The sequence below is a fragment of the Talpa europaea genome (assembly GCF_964194135.1).
Source record: "Talpa europaea genome assembly, chromosome: 12".
NCBI classification, from domain to species: domain Eukaryota; kingdom Metazoa; phylum Chordata; class Mammalia; order Eulipotyphla; family Talpidae; genus Talpa; species Talpa europaea.
Window position 1 is genome coordinate 24,890,742 of NC_140079.1, and position 18,035 is coordinate 24,908,776.

At 43.5% G+C, this 18,035-nt stretch overlaps 1 protein-coding gene across 2 annotated transcripts; it reads left to right on the forward strand.

Annotated features, from left to right (window-relative positions):
• Positions 1–5,191: 5,191 nt before the first annotated feature.
• On the forward strand, positions 5,192–16,191 carry EI24 (EI24 autophagy associated transmembrane protein; the record flags this gene model as incomplete). 2 transcript variants are annotated; one of them, XM_084249449.1, is made up of 10 exons in its annotated part: positions 5,192–5,237; positions 9,623–9,722; positions 10,913–10,973; positions 12,036–12,102; positions 12,640–12,764; positions 13,061–13,180; positions 13,535–13,646; positions 14,363–14,474; positions 15,194–15,268; positions 16,029–16,191. In XM_084249449.1, the coding sequence occupies 10 exons, from the start codon at positions 5,192–5,194 to the stop codon at positions 16,189–16,191; spliced, it is 981 nt and encodes a 326-aa protein (XP_084105575.1). The 2 variants fall into 2 exon arrangements, with proteins under 2 accessions (XP_084105575.1, XP_084105574.1); XM_084249448.1 differs by having other exon boundaries at positions 5,192–5,233; positions 9,577–9,722.
• Between the last annotated feature and the right edge of the window lie 1,844 nt (positions 16,192–18,035).

The following is an 18,035-nucleotide window of genomic DNA, read 5'->3' on the forward strand; positions in this document are numbered from 1 at the left end:
ATCTTTGAGAAAGGATAGAGCTGGGAGGAACTGCTGTTGTAAGTGATAATTATGATAATCACATGATCCTTAAATCACATAAGTTTCCTTATAAGAAACTTAATTTAAGCCTCAGCAGATAAATTGCTTGTTTCAATCAAAACAAAACTCTAAAAGAAATAAAAAGCTTTTTATGTACTAAACAGTTGAAGAGATTTACTCCCATGGGGTGCAGAAAGGAAAGTTTAGGAAATGTCTTCTCTTTTAATGACCTTAGTGATGGAGTAAATAATAGATTTATAAGAAAAGGAAATGAGTGGATTTCTGGATTAGGTCTGAGTGGAAGGGTGAAAGAAAACAAAAAGGTCCCTTTCTCTCCTTCATATAGCAGTTTATGTATACATCTACAGGGCTTCTGTGACTTGAATGTGTCACTCCTCCTCTGGTTTTGTTAGTTTCTACTTCCAGAGTATCTTCTTCCCTAAAGAGAAGGTTAAGTTTTCAGCACTCTCAGGAAGAGGGCCAGTTTATTCTGGAATGGGGCTGGAAGTTGGGCCAGGAGCAGAACCAAGAAGCCTGGGTGTTTGTTCTGCCACTGACCGGGAGTTCACTTGCCATCTTGTTAGGGGGAAAGGGGGGGAATTGTTGTAACAGGGTGGTCCCCAGGAAAGGGGGAGGTTCCCTGCCCCACCCAAGGGAGGGTGGAGCTGAGCAGGAAGAGGAGAAGCTGAAGAAGAGACTGAGGAAGGAAGCAGGATGGAGCCAGGAGACCTGGAGGAGGCGCATGGAGCCTAGAGACACGTGAAGAAACTACGCTTGTCTTTTGGTCGTGGACTGGGTGACACAGATGTGGGTGAGACCCGTGGGGAGGTAACAATGGCAGCTTTTATCTTGATGTTGATTTTGCTCTTTTCCTTCCGGGCTTGTCCGGTTGTTTGTGACCCTTTTCTGTGGGTCCCCACTTGAAGATGCTTTAGACTTGTGGCAGACCTTGGGGCCTTGCTCTGGGCCAATCCCATTTGGATGGACTTTTACCCAGGAGGGGATGGGTAACTTTGGGTGCTTGATTTAGAAACTAGATTCTTTGCCCTACCTGTATTGTTTCCTAGTTTTATTAAAGTTCCTTTTCATTAAAGTCTCCTATGTTTTGTGTTGATGCGGCGGCTGGCAGAACCCATTTTGAATAGGCAGGTTTGCGGGGGCTTGGGCTGCCCCTCTCCCTGTCCTATAACATTGTTAGGGGGAAAGGATGTCCTGAGATAATCTCATACAGGCTTTGTGGACTCCACCCCCACTCCAGACTAAAGCCATCAGGACATTGGGAAAGACAAATCCCATCACCACCAAGGGGAGGGTGGCTGGGACCTGAGGGTGGAGTTGAGCAGCCAGGTTGGATATAAAAACCAAACATGTGGGCCTTGCTCTCTCTCTGGCTCGCGATCGCTCGCCTCCTGGCTTCACCGCTCCTGGCTGGTGGCCAACTCTGAGAGCGCCATTTTGGGATTCCTGATCGGCAGATCGGGTAGGACTCATTTAAAACTTTGTCTCCCACTTTTCTCCCAGAGGTGTACATTTCCTCATTTCCCCTTCCTTTGTAAATAAACCTTTTATTAACCTTTCATGTGTGCCTGCAGTAGAGCATTGATAAGTCCTTTTAAGCGCGCGGGTGAGGACCCACAGTCAGGCACCCCGTTTTGTATCGGGGTGCTCTACAACATCTGACTTCAGGTTTCCTCCCAAATAGGAGGTTGCACTAAATAGTTTTTAATTGTAAAAATCTTACTGTGCAGTGACCTCGGCACTAGCAGGTCTAAGCACAGATAGACTGCGAAGGAAAATAGGCAGTGGGAAGAAGAAATGGTGAGTGAGAGTTATAAAAGGTTGGGAATAGAGGAGAGTAGTTCTCCGGGTAAAAATGAGCTGGTGGGGATGGAGAGCAAAAGTTTAATTTCTACTTCATCGCTTTTATCTCCACCATCCAGTTTGCCTTCAGAAAACACACCTGATGCAGCCTAACCGCATGACGCTTTGTCCTGTTAATCGTTTTGAGTGAAGTTTGATTCAAACCCATCATTGCTTAGCACACTGTGGCTTCAGAAAATCGCCAACCAAATACCCAAGGTGACCTCTGTATTTTGTTTTCCTGTTTGGCCTCATAGGCTTTCAGGTCAATAACTTAGTGTTGGTCAGTAGATGGAGGACGGTCGCGGAAAGGCGAGGGGCGGCGCGGGGCCGCGCGGACGGACTGCATTTCCCAGCCTCCGTCGCCATGGCCACGCCCCACGCCGCCGAGGCTCTGCCCCTCTCGCTCCGGGCTGCGGGGCTCGGCGGACGGACTGCATTTCCCAGCTTCCATCGCGCTGGCCCCGCCCCCACGCCAGAGGCCCCGCCCCTCTCGCTCCGGGCTGCTGGGCCCGGCGCCCGCCTGACTTCCCAGCGGCCCCGTGCGGCCCGGGCATGCCCAGTGTGGGCGCACCGGCCCCGGCCCTGGGAGCGCCCGGGCTGGAGCGGGCGGCCGGGCGCGGAGGATCCGAGCGGGCCCGCGGTGGGCCTGGGGCCGGTGGGCTGGAGCCGGAGACGCAGCCGCGGCGGCGGAGCTGCCGGGTAGGTGCGGGCTCAGCGGAGCCGGGCCACCGGGGCCGCGCTGGGCGCGCGCGGCAGGGCCCGGGGCGCAGCGGCAGAGAGGGCTGGCAGGGCCCGGCGCGGGTTTGTGAGGCTCGGGGCCGGGGCTGCGGGAGGGGAGCTTGGCCGCGGGCGCTGCGGGAGTGGCGTCACGCCGGAGCGCGGGGTGCAGCCCGGGCGACCCAGCCCCGGAGCCGGCGCGGCTCCCCGGCTGGCGGTGCGCGGGTGCGAGCGGGCTCCGCACCTCGTGCGCTGCGGTGGTTGCGGGGGGAGGCTGGCGGCGCTTCCTCTCGGAAATTGCCGGGGAGCTGCGGGAAAGACCCGTCCGGGCGGACCCGTGAACTCGGGAGTCGGTCGGTGGCGCCCCAGCGAGAAGTGAGGATGATTACCTGTTCTGCACCTGCGTAAGACAGGGAGGAGACAGCTCCCTGCTTTTCAGACCTGGGTGAATGACTTAGAAATGAAGGTACACGACGGTGCCTTCGTGGATGCTTAATGAGCTCTAATGACTGTTGGGAATTTAATGACCAGCTGTATGTCCAGGTTAATTGTCCGTGGGATACTCCGGTTAAACAAAATTCCTCGTTGCAAAGCATGAGTAGAAAGAAGCCCCCTGACTGAGGATTAGAACACCACCAGGGTTTGGAAGTTCGCTGGAGCCCTTCATTGGGGCAGTCTTGGGCTAGCCATTTAACTTCGGAGACTCAGTTGCTCCTTTTGTAAAACGATGTGAACCAGATGCATCTTGATTTCCTTCCAGCCCTCTTGTAAGGTTCCCCCAGTGTTATCTCCCTGTGTTATTTAGTTTTTGTGTGGTCTCATATTATGGGGAGTTACTTTTCTCCATGCCTCAGCTTTGTGTCAAACTGGGTAGTTCACCAAATATTTCTGTAGGAAGGTTCCTAGGATATTTGCATTGCATTGAAATGACTTGGCCTTCAAAGGTCACTGTAGGTGAGTTGGTAACCTGTCACTTGGTCCATGCAGAAGCCAGGTGTTAATGGCTATGGTTCAGATAACACAGCTGTCCTACTGGGCATGCTGCAAGCTCCCTGTCTGGGTGGCCTGTGAGAAATCCAGACTAACTAATGGTTTCCTTCAGCTCCCAAAAGAACTCATTCTCTAGTGGATATACGTTTTGTAGAAACATTTTTATTTTCATGTTATTACACTTTATACTCAAATCTTACGGAGATTTATTCACTACCCTTAATTTGTAGATGAGGAAGTAGTTAAGAGTATATTCACAATAGTCTTTATAGCTTAGGGTCTTATGTGTCATTGAGCATTTGGTATTCACCTGGCACTGAGTTAGCCTATCATTGTTGGGAGGTGGGGGCTAGCTTGTTTGGTTTTTTTTTTTAAGCTTGTTTGTTTTTAAGTGGGAGTAGTATTAACAGAAGTTTCTTATCTTAGAAACTTCTCTATTAGAAGCCAGTGCATCTATGTAGGATTGACCTAAGGAGCAGATGGTCCATTCGGTGTTGTGCAAATGGCCTTCCTGCTGCTCTAGTCTCTGCCCTCCTGGTTCTAAGTGGCAGAACTCCAGATGGGTCAATAAGGTTCAGCTTGGTGAAGTGGTTACAGGTCAGGGAAAACATGCTCAGGTTTTGAAATATGAAGTTTGTACAAGGTGCCTGTGGAATTCTGTCATATGGTAATCACACCTCTTAAACTGATAGTACCCTAGATTGACTTGATGGGGGTTGAAATTTAGAATCTCAGGTTCTTAATAAGATTTCTGAAATTGGTGTTTGTTCTCTTTAAAAACATTCAATGGGAAGATAGTATTTTAATAATAATAATAATAATCATGAACTTTCAAGTTCTTAGTTTTTGAATTATTCCTCATTCACTTCAGAAATAAAATGAGAAAACTATACCTGTGAGCTTCTTTTGGCCTAGTTTTAATATCCATTGTTTTTTGCATGCTTATGACAATTGTGTGTGTGTGTCTTTAAAAGTTGGAAAACATAGGGATGCTTATTTGGAGGTCTTGGGCAATTTCATATAGTATCTTTTACATCATACCTGTGAGCTAGAGAACTTTGTGTATGAAATGCATATTCAGTAGTTTTTGTTAGAACTTTCATCTTGCTCTTGTATTTTCATTCACGTGTTTGAGGAGGCTATATAGCAAGCATAAATCGCTTAAGAAGTTATTGAAATGTAATTATTACCCATCTCCATATCCTCAAAAGTACTTGGAAAGTGTGGGAGGGTTAGTTAGGGACATGAAGATGCAGAGAGACTACTGCTGCAAGAGACATTGACCCATGTAAAAAAGTGAAAAGGTAGTAAATGATTAAGTATGGATTTCAGGTTTCAGTAGTTATAATTATAACCACATGTTCAGCAGCCTGGAAGCTGCTTTAGTTCACTGTGTTTGTATCTGCGTAAGGGCTAGCATCCACTGCATTCCTATTAGAGATGTAAGTATGTGGAAAATGTCATCGTGTAGAAATGCACACAACGTAGCTTATCTCTAAGATAAATAATTTTTCTCCATTTGTTTCTAGGTCCTTCATGATGAAAGCTCTGGGGACACTCCTCTCTCCTCTGTGTAATTGGTAGCTTGGGTGGTGAAGAGATGGCTGACAGTGTCAAAACCTTTCTGCAGGACCTTGGCAGGGTGAGTACATCAAGTCATTTCTTGATCTTTTTGCTTTAGAAACTGATGAGGATATTCTTTAGGTGTTTTTGGAATTTTTATCAACCTTGTTATGTCCTTTGCATACAGTTCTTTAATCATCCTACTCAAGAGATAGCTAATAGTCTCCACCTTGTAGAAGCTTGGGTCCAGTGAATGTCTCTGGTATGAGAACCTGGTCAGCCCGGCTTCAGGGCCTTTGTTGTTGTTAGCTTTATAATTTTGGACTTATAGGAAAGTTACAGGTACAGTAGTATAGAGAGTTCCTCTGTATCCTCACCAGGTTCCCCTAATGTTACCATCTTATATATCTGTGGTATACCAGTCAAAACTAAGTAATGAACTTTGGTACAATAATCTACTTTATTCACTTTACACTACAGAAATATTATATTTTCCTATACTGTGCAAAAATGTCCCATAAAGATCTGTTTAGGACCTAGTTACCCAAATGACCAGTAGCACAAAATTCCCGTGGATGTCTGAGGTCTCTTATTCTAGTTGTGGTCCCTGTAGCTATGTTTGCAGGAGCAAGAGAGAGACCGGTTCAGATGGTGGGGGTCCTTCCCATAATGGGGATGTTTTAAGTTTATTATCTTTGAGTAAGAGAGGGAATTGAAGAAGTATCTCAGAAGAGCCAGAAACTTCATGCACACCTGTGGGTCACACATTTCATACCTATACCTGCTCATCTGGCCATTCTTGTGTTATAAAATTTGAACCCTGGAGCTTCCAGGCTGCTGAACATGTGGAGATTTGGGGAGAATGGCATGCCTAGAGAGGGCATGATGTTTCCATGTCTTTTCCCCATGCCTCACCCTCTGTATCTCTTCCATATAACTGTTCCTTAGTGCTATCATTTGTTCTATCACCAATAAATTGGTGATTTAGTAAGTACAAAGATAAGATAAATTCAACCCTAAATCGCTTCTGTGGTGTGCTGTTTACATGTGTACTTACCCCACTCCACTGTATCTCAGAGGAGGGGGACGCCTGTCATCATTTATACACATACCAGGCCCTCAGCCATTGAACTTAATTAACTTAAATATTTAAACTATTTGTGAAAAATTTATAAGTCAAAACCAAAATAAGACTAAAAATTACTCATAGATAAAAGATCAATTGTGCCTGTTTTGCTCCTATCCATAGGTAGTCCGTAAACTTGCCCATTTCTCTGTATCCTGGCGATTGTTGCTAAAATTTACTTTGACTAATGACAATAGATGGAACTATCATTCTTAAATACAGTGTGGCTGTTCTTTTCCAAATTTGTTTGTTGTTGTTGTTCCTCCTCATCATGAAGTTAAATACCCTTTTGCTACCATTCTGTTTTGAATATACAACTGTTATGCTGCTTCTTATTCTTATACCACATTATTTGTTGTGTACTTTCCCTACTGAGTTATCCATCTCTTGAACATTCCTGTATGACTAATGTCTGGTTCATTGCAGATGCTCAGTAAGTAAGTGGACGGCTGGATGAATGAATGCAGATCTTTGAACTGGGTGATAAGCAATTCTGGTGTCTGTAACACCAACAGTAATCTTTGTGCTGGCCTCCCTGGTGGCGCAAGGGGTTAAGTTGCAGCACTATGAAGCTATCCACAGCATGAATTTGACCCCCAGCCAGGGATCTAATGCACATGGTGCAGCAGACCTCTCCTGTCTCACCCGCTGTTCCCCTCAGCAGTGTGTTTCAGTCAGTCTGCCTGCTCTGCTCCCCACTCTGTCTCTGGTGAATCCTCTCACCCCCTAATCCCAGCCATCGTCTGCATAAAAAAAGAAATCCTTTTTTTTTTTTTAAAGATCTATTTATTTATGCATACAAAAACTGGGGTACAGGCCAGAAGTGCCAGGGGTAAGAAGATTCATCAGAGACAGAGTGGGGAGTAGACAGGCGGATCTACAGAAATACACTGATGAGGGGAGAAGCGGATGAGATAGGCGAGGTCTGTTGCTCCATATGTGTCAGCTCCCTGACCTGGGATTGAACTCGTGCTGTACTGACTGTGGATAGCTTCATAGTGCTGAGACTTAACCCCTTGCGCCACCAAGGAGGCACAAATAAAATAAATCTTTAAAAAAAAAATCTTTGTGCTTTTGGAGCTCTTCACATATGGTTGGCAAATGCCTCTGACACTGTCTTGATAGACAATAACCCTGTACCCTGTTATATACTCTGAGGACATTCTCTCCTCCAGCTATACTACCATGTTGTTTCTGTCTTACATGGTGTGTTTTTATCCTACAACTTTTCACATTTTACAGTAATCATTTCTTTGTGTCTTTCTCCAATTTGGTGTAGCCCTGCTCCTTCGTAGAGACCAGTGTTTAATTTGTCCTTGTATCACTGTAGTTTAGGACAAGATGTAAGGCATGCTGTAGGCATTTGACTACTGAAAGAATATAGGGGAGAACAATAACTTTACCTTAATAGTATTCAAGTGTGGAAGTTGGAAAACCATTATGTTGCAGCCATGTTAGGTGGGTAGAATTGGTCTGGATGAGAGCTGTCAATGGATGCTAAGTCTAGGGGACAGAACTTGATGAGCAGGATATTTGAATGATCTCAGAGGTATCTGCCCACAACCTGCTTATTAATTGCAAGGAGAAAAACTTAACAACTATACAGTGGAAGCCGTAACTGCTTGTCTGAGTGTGACAAGTTAATATCACCAGCTAGGGCAGACAGACATGTGCCTCTGGATATAGTGTCTGGAAGAACATCACTTCTGTGATAGTCCTACCAAAATTGCCTAAACTGGGCCTGATCATAAGGAAACACCCTGGAATAGAGGGAATACTATAACATTGTTCGGGAGCTGTTACTGATTATAAACTATGTTTTTTTTTTTTTTTTTTTAATAGAGGCATGTTTGTTTATTTATTTGTTTGTTTGTTTTTTGGTTTTTGTTTATACATGCACTGGGTACAGTCAGAAGCGCGGGAGGGTGAGAGAATTCACCAGAGCCAGAGCGGGGAGCAGAGCAGGCAGAAGGACCGAAGTACACTGCTGAGGGGAGCAGCGGGCGGCAGGAGAGGTCTGCGCCCCATGTGGGACCCTCCTCCGGTGGCCGGGGAGCAGCCGGGGATCGAACCGGCGCCGCAGAGGCTGCGGGCAGCTTCTCAACCCAGCGCTCAACCGCTGCGCCACCGGGGAGGCCCATGTTACTGATTATAAAGAGACCTGACAGCCAAGTGCCATATGTGATTCTGAACTGAATTCTTATATTTGAGGGATAAAAATGCTGTGGAAAACATCATTGGGACTAATGGAAAAATTAAAATAATGTGAACTGTTGATTAAAATATTCTAATAAATTTCTTGATAACTATCTTATGGTCATACAAGAGAATTTCACTTTTGTTAGGAAATAAAGACTGAAGAATTAAAAGCAAAGGGACATAATGTAATAACCTCATATGAATCATAATACATGTGTATATAATTTGTACATTTAAAATGATAAAAGGTGTGGCAAAATACTACTTTGTGGAATTTGGAGAGAGGATATTTAGAAGTTCTCCATTCTTGTCACTCTTCTGTAAATTGGGCATTATTTAAAATGAAAATCAAGGGCCTCCCCGGTGGCGCAGCGGTTGAGCGCTGGGTTGCGAAGCTGCCCGCGGCCTCTGCGGCGCCGGTTCCATCCCCGGCTGCTCCCGGGCCACCGGAGGAGGGTCCCACATGGTGCGCAGACCTCTCCTGCCACTCCCTGCTCCCCTCAGCAGCCTGCTCTGCTCCCCGCTCTGGCTCTGGTGAATTCCCTCACCCTCCCGTGCTTCTGACTGTACCCAGTGCATGTATAAACAAACAAACAAATAAATAAAACATGCCTCTATTAAAAAAAATAAAAAAATAAATAAAAATCAAGACTCCCTTAAACAATGTAGCAAAAGAAGTACATTGGTTTTCTGGGCCTCCCCGGTGGCGCAGCGGTTGAGTGCTGGGTTGCGAAGCTGTCTGCAGCCTCTGCAGTGCCGGTTCAATCCCCGGCTGCTCCCCGGTCACCAGAGGAGGGTCCCACATGGCGCGCAGACCTCTCCTGCGGCCCGCTGCTCCCCTCAGCAGTGTACTTCGGTCCTTCTGCCTGCTCTGCTCCCCGCTCTGGTGAATTCTCTCACCCTCCCGCGCTTCTGACTGTACCCAGTGCATGTATAAACAAAAAACAAACAAATAAATAAATAAAAAACATGCCTCTATTAAAAAAAAAAAAGTACATTGGTTTCCACTGTTATTTTGCTTTGCTGTATATATGTACCTTTGGAAAATCTTCTCTGATCTATAATCTTTCCTTTTTAAACAATATTTTTGTCTATAGGGAATCAAAGACTCCATCTGGGGAATTTGTACCATCTCAAAACTAGATGCTCGAATTCAGCAAAAGAGAGAGGAGCAGCGTCGAAGAAGGGCAAGTAGTGTCCTGGCGCAGAGGAGAGCCCAGAGTATTGAGAGGAAGCAGGAAAGGTAAGGAGCAGAGTCTCTGCGGAACATGTCCCAGGGAGGCCCACATCAGGAAGAGACTGCTCTGTAGCAAAGAAGGATCGGAGAAGATCCTACAGAATAGAATTTCAGTTCCCCATTACTTGTTTTTTATACTTTTGCCCTCTAAGATGTAGGAGGGATCTTTGTCCCTCCTCCACATTGAATTAAACTGGAATGTAACAATAATAATTTATTGTTACGGGAATGTAACAATAATTTGCTCAAAATTATTGCTTGAAAAAGATCAGAATGGTGGGCCTCCCTGATGGCTCAAGGGGTTAAGCACTGCACTATGAGGCAGTCCACAGCCTCTACAGCATGAGTTCAATCCCCCGGCCAGTCAGTGAGCAACCCACATGGTGAGGCAGAACTCTCCTGACTTGCCCGCTGCTCCCCTCAGCAGTGTATTTCAGTCAGTCAGTCTGCCTGTTCTGTTCCCCACTCTGTCTTTGGTGAGTCCTCTCACCCCCCACACCTCTGACCTATGCCCCAGCTCTTGTATGCATAAATAAATAAATCTTTTTTTTTTTTTTTTTTTAAGATTTATTTTATTTTATTTTATTTATACAAGCACTGGGCACAGTCAGAAGCGCGGGAGGGTGAGAGAATTCACCAGAGCCAGAGCGGGGAGCAGAGCAGGCAGAAGGACCGAAGTACACTGCTGAGGGGAGCAGCGGGCGGCAGGAGAGGTCTGTGCGCCATGCGGGACCCTCCTCCGGTGGCCGGGGAGCAGCCGGGGATCGAACCGATGCTGCAGAGGCTGCGGGCAGCTTCGCAACCCAGCGCTCAACCGCTGCTCCACTGGGGAGGCCCATAAATAAATAAATCTTTAAAAAAAAAAAAAAACAAATACCAGAATGGTAAATGGAGGGCTACAAAAAAAATTATCAACTGATGGACATTTCTAGGAGAAGCTATGTAGATGTATTTCCTGATAGAGCCTTAGACTTCCTCTTACTCTTCAATCTTGGATTTTAGAAAATATATTTTTTCCTTTTGATGAAAACTCCACAGAAATATCTTTAGCCGTTTCTCATTGACATTAGAACAGTGGGAAGAAAAATTGGCTGGATAAATAATACAAATAAAAGATATAAAATGGCGAACTACTGTATGACAATATGGAAATAGCCTATACTCCTTATAAACTAAACACATGTGGTCTTTTCTAGTGAGCCCCGTATTGTTAGTAGGATTTTCCAGTGTTGCGCTTGGAATGGTGGCGTATTCTGGGTAAGTTTTTTTCCCTCATATTCTGGGTGCCTTATTAGCATCTTCAGATTGTTGCTATGTCAATAGTTCTCAACTGTTTTGTTGAAACTGGGACAAGTAGCTTTCACCTGCTGACCTATGGTTAATACCATAACTCAGCATTCTGTGCGCCTTTAATCATTTTATTCCCAGAGAATACTTGTATATAAATGTTAAGAGTGGGCCTCCCTGGTGGCCTAGGGGTTAACTCTCAGCGCTATCACCTCTACAACTTAAGTTCAGTCCCCAGGCAGGGAGCTAACCCACATATGGTGCAGCAATCCTATCCTGTCTCGCTCACTGCACCCCTTAGCAGAGTATTTCAGTAAATCTGCCTGCTCTGCTCCTTTTTCTGTCTCTGGGGAATCCTGGGGTGCCATCTTAAAAGAGAAAGTCAGGAGTGCCCTGAGTATATACTTTTATTTTTTTAATGATTTATTTACAACTTTTAATGTTGTGATAGGTAGCAGTTTCTCTTGACATTGTCTGCACGTTTTAACTAAGGACAGCTGTGGGGGAGGAATAGGGAAGGACAGTTGGGCAAGGGCAAGGTTCTCCCTGCATCTGCTCAGAGCCACCTATCTGAATTGATTACTACTGAAACCCATACCAGAAAAGGTTGCCTACAGTTAACCAAGGACCCTCACAGGCTTAAGTGAGAGTTAAGTACTTTGAAAGCATGTTATTAAATATTTCCTTTGACTTGGAAATCAGTAAAATTCAACTTGTTTTAATCTAAACATTTCACATATGTTTTCAGATGTTAGCCTTAACTTACAGAATATTACAGTGTACTGTGAATATATTTTGGCTTAAGTAGTATTTGAAATGTTCTTCTGTGCCTCCCAGAGTTTTATAGGCAGTGTCAGATTTGTACCTCTCAGCTGGGGTATTGGGAAACAGACATGGATCCGATTTTCGTGCCACTTTGTATCTGATTTATAAAAGGCGCCTGCAATGGGAAAATAATTAGTTCTCTGAAACTTGTAACTCTTGTTTTAAAGTAGGATATTTAAAGTTTACCTTATTGCTTCTGTCCTTTAGTTCAGTCTGCTCTTGTTTTATCGAGTGTTTATTCCTGTGCTTCAGTCAGTAACAGCCCAAATTATTGGTAAGTATGTACATTGTTCTGTGGTTTCTGCCTGAATGAAGGTGGGAGGTGTTTTTCTCAGGGAAACATGCTATGTACCAGGAACTTTCTAAGCTTTTTAAAAAGCTTTTTAGCTTTTTAACAAATGTCTCAACTCGAGAGGCTACAGTTATGTATATCACTTTATGGATGAGCAAATGGAAGTTAGTTACCAAGGTCAAACTAATAGTAAGTGACACAGCTGGGATTTAAACCTAGGTGCTTTCCTGCAAATTGTGTACAGTTAATCCCTGTGGCATCTCAGTCAGCCACCAAGCAAGCAGATTTGTCTCAAGGTAAACAGCACAAATCTATGGCCACTCTAAATTGGAGTTGTGGCCAGAATTATATATGTCCCCAAAGAAAAAAAGACTATTTGAAATAGGTGTAGTATATGCTGGCAAGAAACAAAGGTGTTGGAGATGGAGGGGACAGAATAGTCACAAACTAGGGGTTCCATATTTGGTCCTCTGGTTTTTCATTTCTCCAGTTAAACTCATAACTTTTCCTCTTTCTCAGGTGATCCATCACTACATGGAGATGTTTGGTCTTGGCTGGAATTCTTCCTTACGTCAATTTTCAGTGCTCTCTGGGTGCTCCCCCTGTTTGTGCTTAGCAAAGTTGTGAATGCGATCTGGTTTCAAGTAGGTCCAGGACAGAATGGAGTCTGGGCCTTATGACATGCTGGGTTGACAGGTGGCAGGTTTCAGCCTATGAAGGGAGTGATTTTATAACGTTAAGCTTTCTTAGTCAGGCAGCCAGTGGGTGATCTTTGTGCTCTTATAGAATTACTGTCTCAGGTCACCAGAGCATCTCATTGCCAAATATCCTGGGGCTTTTCTCACCCGGCAGGTCTACTGGGAGATCAGTGACCTTAGCTTTGGGGTGGATATTGAGGCAATTTAATTCATGTTTTGGTGAGCTACTTTCTCTGTTACAGGACATAGCTGATCTGGCATTTGAGGTATCAGGGAGGAAGCCTCACCCATTCCCTAGTGTCAGCAAGATAATTGCTGACATGCTCTTCAACCTTTTGCTGCAGGCTCTTTTCCTCATCCAGGTGAGACTGGCCTTCTGTGTACCAGCAGATTTTTAAAAATTTAGCAGGGGTGTCTTCACAAGGACAGGGTATTCTATTTACACTGAAGCTGATATGTTTTATGGGAGGTAATGATTTTTTTTTAAGTCGTTTTTTCACAGAAACAACTAGAGAAGTTAAAAATCACAAAATGATAAGAAACATGAATTTACCTACTCTTCCCTGCCACCCTGGGAATTCTCTGCTCTCCTGTTATTCAGAAACATGAGAAGCAACTTTGAGGCTATCTAGGCAGAGAGAGATGACTCAGTGGCAGGTGGGTAGTGTGAGGACTCTGAAGCTTTAGAATTAAGATTTTCCATATTTGTTCTTTAGGGGATGTTTGTGAGTCTCTTTCCCATCCATCTTGTTGGTCAGCTGGTTAGTCTTCTCCATATGTCCCTTCTCTACTCGCTATACTGCTTCGAGTATCGTTGGTTCAATAAAGGTAAGTCTGTGTAAAGAAACTCAGAACTTGGAGGCCCAACTGGGAAATGCTTCTGTTAAGTAGACAACTTGAACTAGTCAATACTTAGGTCCTCGGCAAAACATCTTTGGATGAAAGTAACCTCTTTGGCAAAGAGGACTTACTTTTGCCTTAGGAGGTTTAATCCTTAGCTGTGAGGCTAGGGAATATAGTAATGTAGCAGTGCCTATATGGTGCGTAATGTGATGTGTCTCTGATTGAGCCATAAAAAGGCATAAGTGAGCATGAATTATTCTGAATTAGAAATTAAATTGACATCATTACATTCAGATTCTTTTGGCAATATTTTAAAGCTCTTGGCATATTTGTCTAGGTGTGTATTGTTCAATGGGGTTAACTGATTTTTTTTTTTTCATTTTTTGCTTTATTTTGGGGGTTAACTGGTTTCTGCAGGATGACTGCCTTTTCCTTTGATATCTTCCTTTGTTAAAGATTAATCCTGACAAGGATGTCTGTGTTGTAATTCATAATTCACTTAGTATGCCAGCTTTGAAATTGTGATTACTGAGTTGTAAAAACTTTGCATGGAAGCTTTATGTCAGGTTTACACAGTTACAGCTGCGTTCTGCCTGGTCGATCTTTATCTGAGATCCAAGCCTCTAGTAGTTTGTCTGAAATATTTAGTCATTGACTAAAACAAAATATGCAATCTTACTGTTTTGGCTCCCTTATTTTAGGAATTGAAATGCACCAGCGGTTGTCAAATATTGAAAGGAATTGGCCTTACTACTTTGGATTTGGTTTGCCATTGGCTTTCCTCACAGCAATGCAGTCCTCATACATTATCAGGTAATTTGGTTAGGGAACTTAAAGGGGACCTTTAAAAATAAAGATTCAATTAAGGAACACCTTCTGTGTGCCTGGTTCTTGCTAGACACTCTAATTCTTATTTAGTCTTCTGGAGATCTATAGGGTTTTTCTCCCTCTCAGCCTAATTTGTCAGATAACATTACAATCTCTTCTGCATGATCCAGTATGTTATATTCTTTTTTTATATTGTCTCTTGGAGCAGTTTTTTTTTCCCTGGGAATTTTTTTTTTTTTTTAAGATTTATTTATGCATACAAGAGCTGGGGTGTAGGCCAGAGGTGCGGGGGGTAGGGGAAGTGAGATGATTCACCAGAGACAGAGTGGGGAGCAGAACAGGCAGATTGATTGAAATACACTGCTGAGGGGAGCAATGGGCGAGACAGGAGTGGTCCGCTGAGCCATGTGGGGTGCCTCCGTGGCCAGGTATCAAACTCATGCTGCAGTAGCTGCAGATTGCTTCACAGTGCAGATGTTTAACCCCTTGCACCACCAGGGAGGCCTCCTGGGGAAGTTTTTAATATAACTAGTGCTTAGAGACATTTTTTGTTCTTCTTGAAAGGTGTTGGTAATACTAAGATTCTACCAAGCAGTAATGTAAGCACTGGAGGAAAACAATCTCTGGGCTTCTAATATCTTCAAAGTCATGGCTGTTATTAATGTGACTAATGACTCTTTTCTTCATTTTTTTTTTCTTAATAGTGGCTGCCTCTTCTCTATCCTGTTCCCTTTATTCATTATCAGCGCCAATGAAGCAAAGACCCCTGGCAAAGCGTAGTAAGTATTAGCCAATGCATAGTACCTTTTTCCATGTAAAGGATTAGCGCTATAATGCCATGATTACATGAATGAGACTTTTTCTTTAAATAACATCTTACATTGCAGGAAAACAATACACAGTTTAATGAGAAGAAAACACTTCTGAGATAGATCACCAAATTTTCCCTATGCATGTATGCACATAAATATGTATGTGCTTCAAAAATCAGTGCTATCATACATATTCTTAAAATTTAGCAATTCAGTGACTATAGGCACTTGGAAACTTCTGAAGTTCATTTTTGTATGAAAGGCAAATTTGTGTAAAAACAACAACAGTGTTTTGGGTTTTTGCATGCACTAGCTATTCAGCAGTGCTGCATATATATCTTTGTAGATATTATCAACTTGCTCTTGAAACGGAAGCCCATATGAACTATATCTTCAGATCTAGCTTGAAGTTTGGATCCTGCAGTCCGCCATAGAAAAGTACTTATTGAATCAGAAACAATTTAAAATATAACTTTGTCTCCTCTAAGCCCTAGTATTCCAAACAGCAAATCTTTGGCATGCAGAACAGCCACTGGACCCAGTGTGCACTTGAGTTTCTACCTCTTTAATCCATGTGTCTTAATACCTCTGTTTCCTTGGCCACGTTTTAGTTGTCTTATTTTTTCCCTGTGTCATTTTTTTTTGAAAGGCAAGTAAGTTGTCACATAACTAAAAGCATAATTTTGATCAACTAAGGATCTCACAAGTTGGGTCTCTTGCCTTTTAGCCTTTTTCAGTTGCGCCTATTCTCCTTGGTGGTTTTCTTAAGCAACAGACTCTTCCACAAGACGGTCTACCTGCAATCTGCTCTGAGTAGCTCAACCTCTGCTGAGAAGCTCCCTTCACCACAACCGTCTCCTGCCAAACCGAAGGCTGCTGCAGGCCACTGAGTCTGCCATCCAGAGGGGAAGGGTGGGATTGGAAGGAGGCTGTGGCAGCTCTATTCCTTGTTCACCTCCCCACCAGGGAAGGCAGGACCCACTCTGCCAAGGGCCTGCTGCATATTCCCTTCTCTGAGGAATTGGAATTTTTGTCTCTGGTGCATGTAAGGCAGAATCTTCCTGACACCAGTATGTGGATTTTTAATACCAGTGAGTCTAAAGGACCACAGGTTTTTCTGCAGCTCTTTTCTAGCACTTGCCAGCCCCCGTGCCTGGACTGATTTGATTATTTTGTTTTTCTCCCTGTGCCATTTGCCCTCCAGACCACCCCTTCCTGCCTTCCACCACCCTTGGATGAATGGATTTTATAATTCTAGCTGTTGTATTTTGTGGATTTGTTATTTTTGTTGTTTTTCTGTGAAGCACATACATTGGATATGGGAGGTACAGGAGTAGCTCAGTTGCTCCTGGTCACTTCCTTTATAGCCATCACTGTCTTGTTTCTTGTAACTCAGGTTAGATTTTGGTCTCTCTTGGTCCACTGCAAAAAACAAGCCTGAAAAGATGGGACAGGAGGAAAGACCTCACAGCCAGATCTGCTGGGTTTTGAGGAGTGATTATTTTTCTTCCTCTTGAAGGGGAATAAAGCTTTTTTCACTGGTATATTTTAAAGTTCCCCAACTCTAGGGAGGTACCAATTTTGGACAAGTGCCACTGCAACACAGAATGCTCAGAGAACCTGAACTTTTGAACTCTGGAGGTCTGGATTCACTGTTGGCCACTGCCAGGGCTGTCTGGTATTTCAAAGGGATATGGGTGCTGCAAATAGGAACTGAAGGGGTAAACTTATTAAACCCATTAAACATGTGATTGGTGTTTTCCTTTCCATTATAAGAGACTGAGTATGGGGGGAAGGGCAGCTGTCAAAGCACTTGTACAATTTTCAAATGTCACAATTAAACATGAGCTGGTTTCCCACAGAGTGTGTAAAGATTGAATTTACAACCATCACCTTAAGAGATGTATTCATGCAACAAGCTATCAGATAACTTGGTTATAGTTTTGAGACATTCATCTTGGAAAAGGTTCCCTGAGGAAGTTTGGATTACGTGATTATAATCATGACAACATCCTGCGAAAGAATGTAGGATTGTTGAGTTACTTGTTTTAAAGTCTAGATACACATCTCTCATGTACATTCCTGAAGGGAGAAAGAGCACTCTAAATTTTAGTGTATTGAATATTCTAATAAGGAGATTTAGATGTTTGGTTAATAGCAACCTTTACTGTGTATGAGACAAAATAAGGATTTTAAAATGACAGCTGGGAGATGTAAGCCAAATTTGAAATGCAAAAGGTTTTAAAATAGTGGGATTTTAGCAGTAGGCATTGTTCCCAGCTTGTGCACAAAAGAGATTGTGAAAGATACAGTATAAAATAAGATTTATTTCCAGTATTCCTCTGAGATGTCTCTGGTCATTTAACAATAGTATTGCAGAAAATTACTTCAGGTTTCTGTGGGGATGGTTTGAAGACCTAAGTATTTCATCAGCTTGTAACTAGTCATGATTACCTTATTTAAGATTTTTTAAGTTTTGAAAATACCTTAGTTATTTAATTGACCCCATATTTGCTGCCTGAAACTTGTATGTATACCAACTAAACAGGTCTTAGTCACTCTGAGAAGAGGGAGGGAAGACGGGAGGATGCATGAAGGCTTGCCATGTTATTCAGCACTGTGCTTGACTATGGAAAATGCTTACAGTTTAAGTGACTGGAAGTCTGGAACTTCCAAAGTTTAACTCATGTAATTGAAAGGCCAGGCCCATATAAGGCCGGATTAGGGATATCTA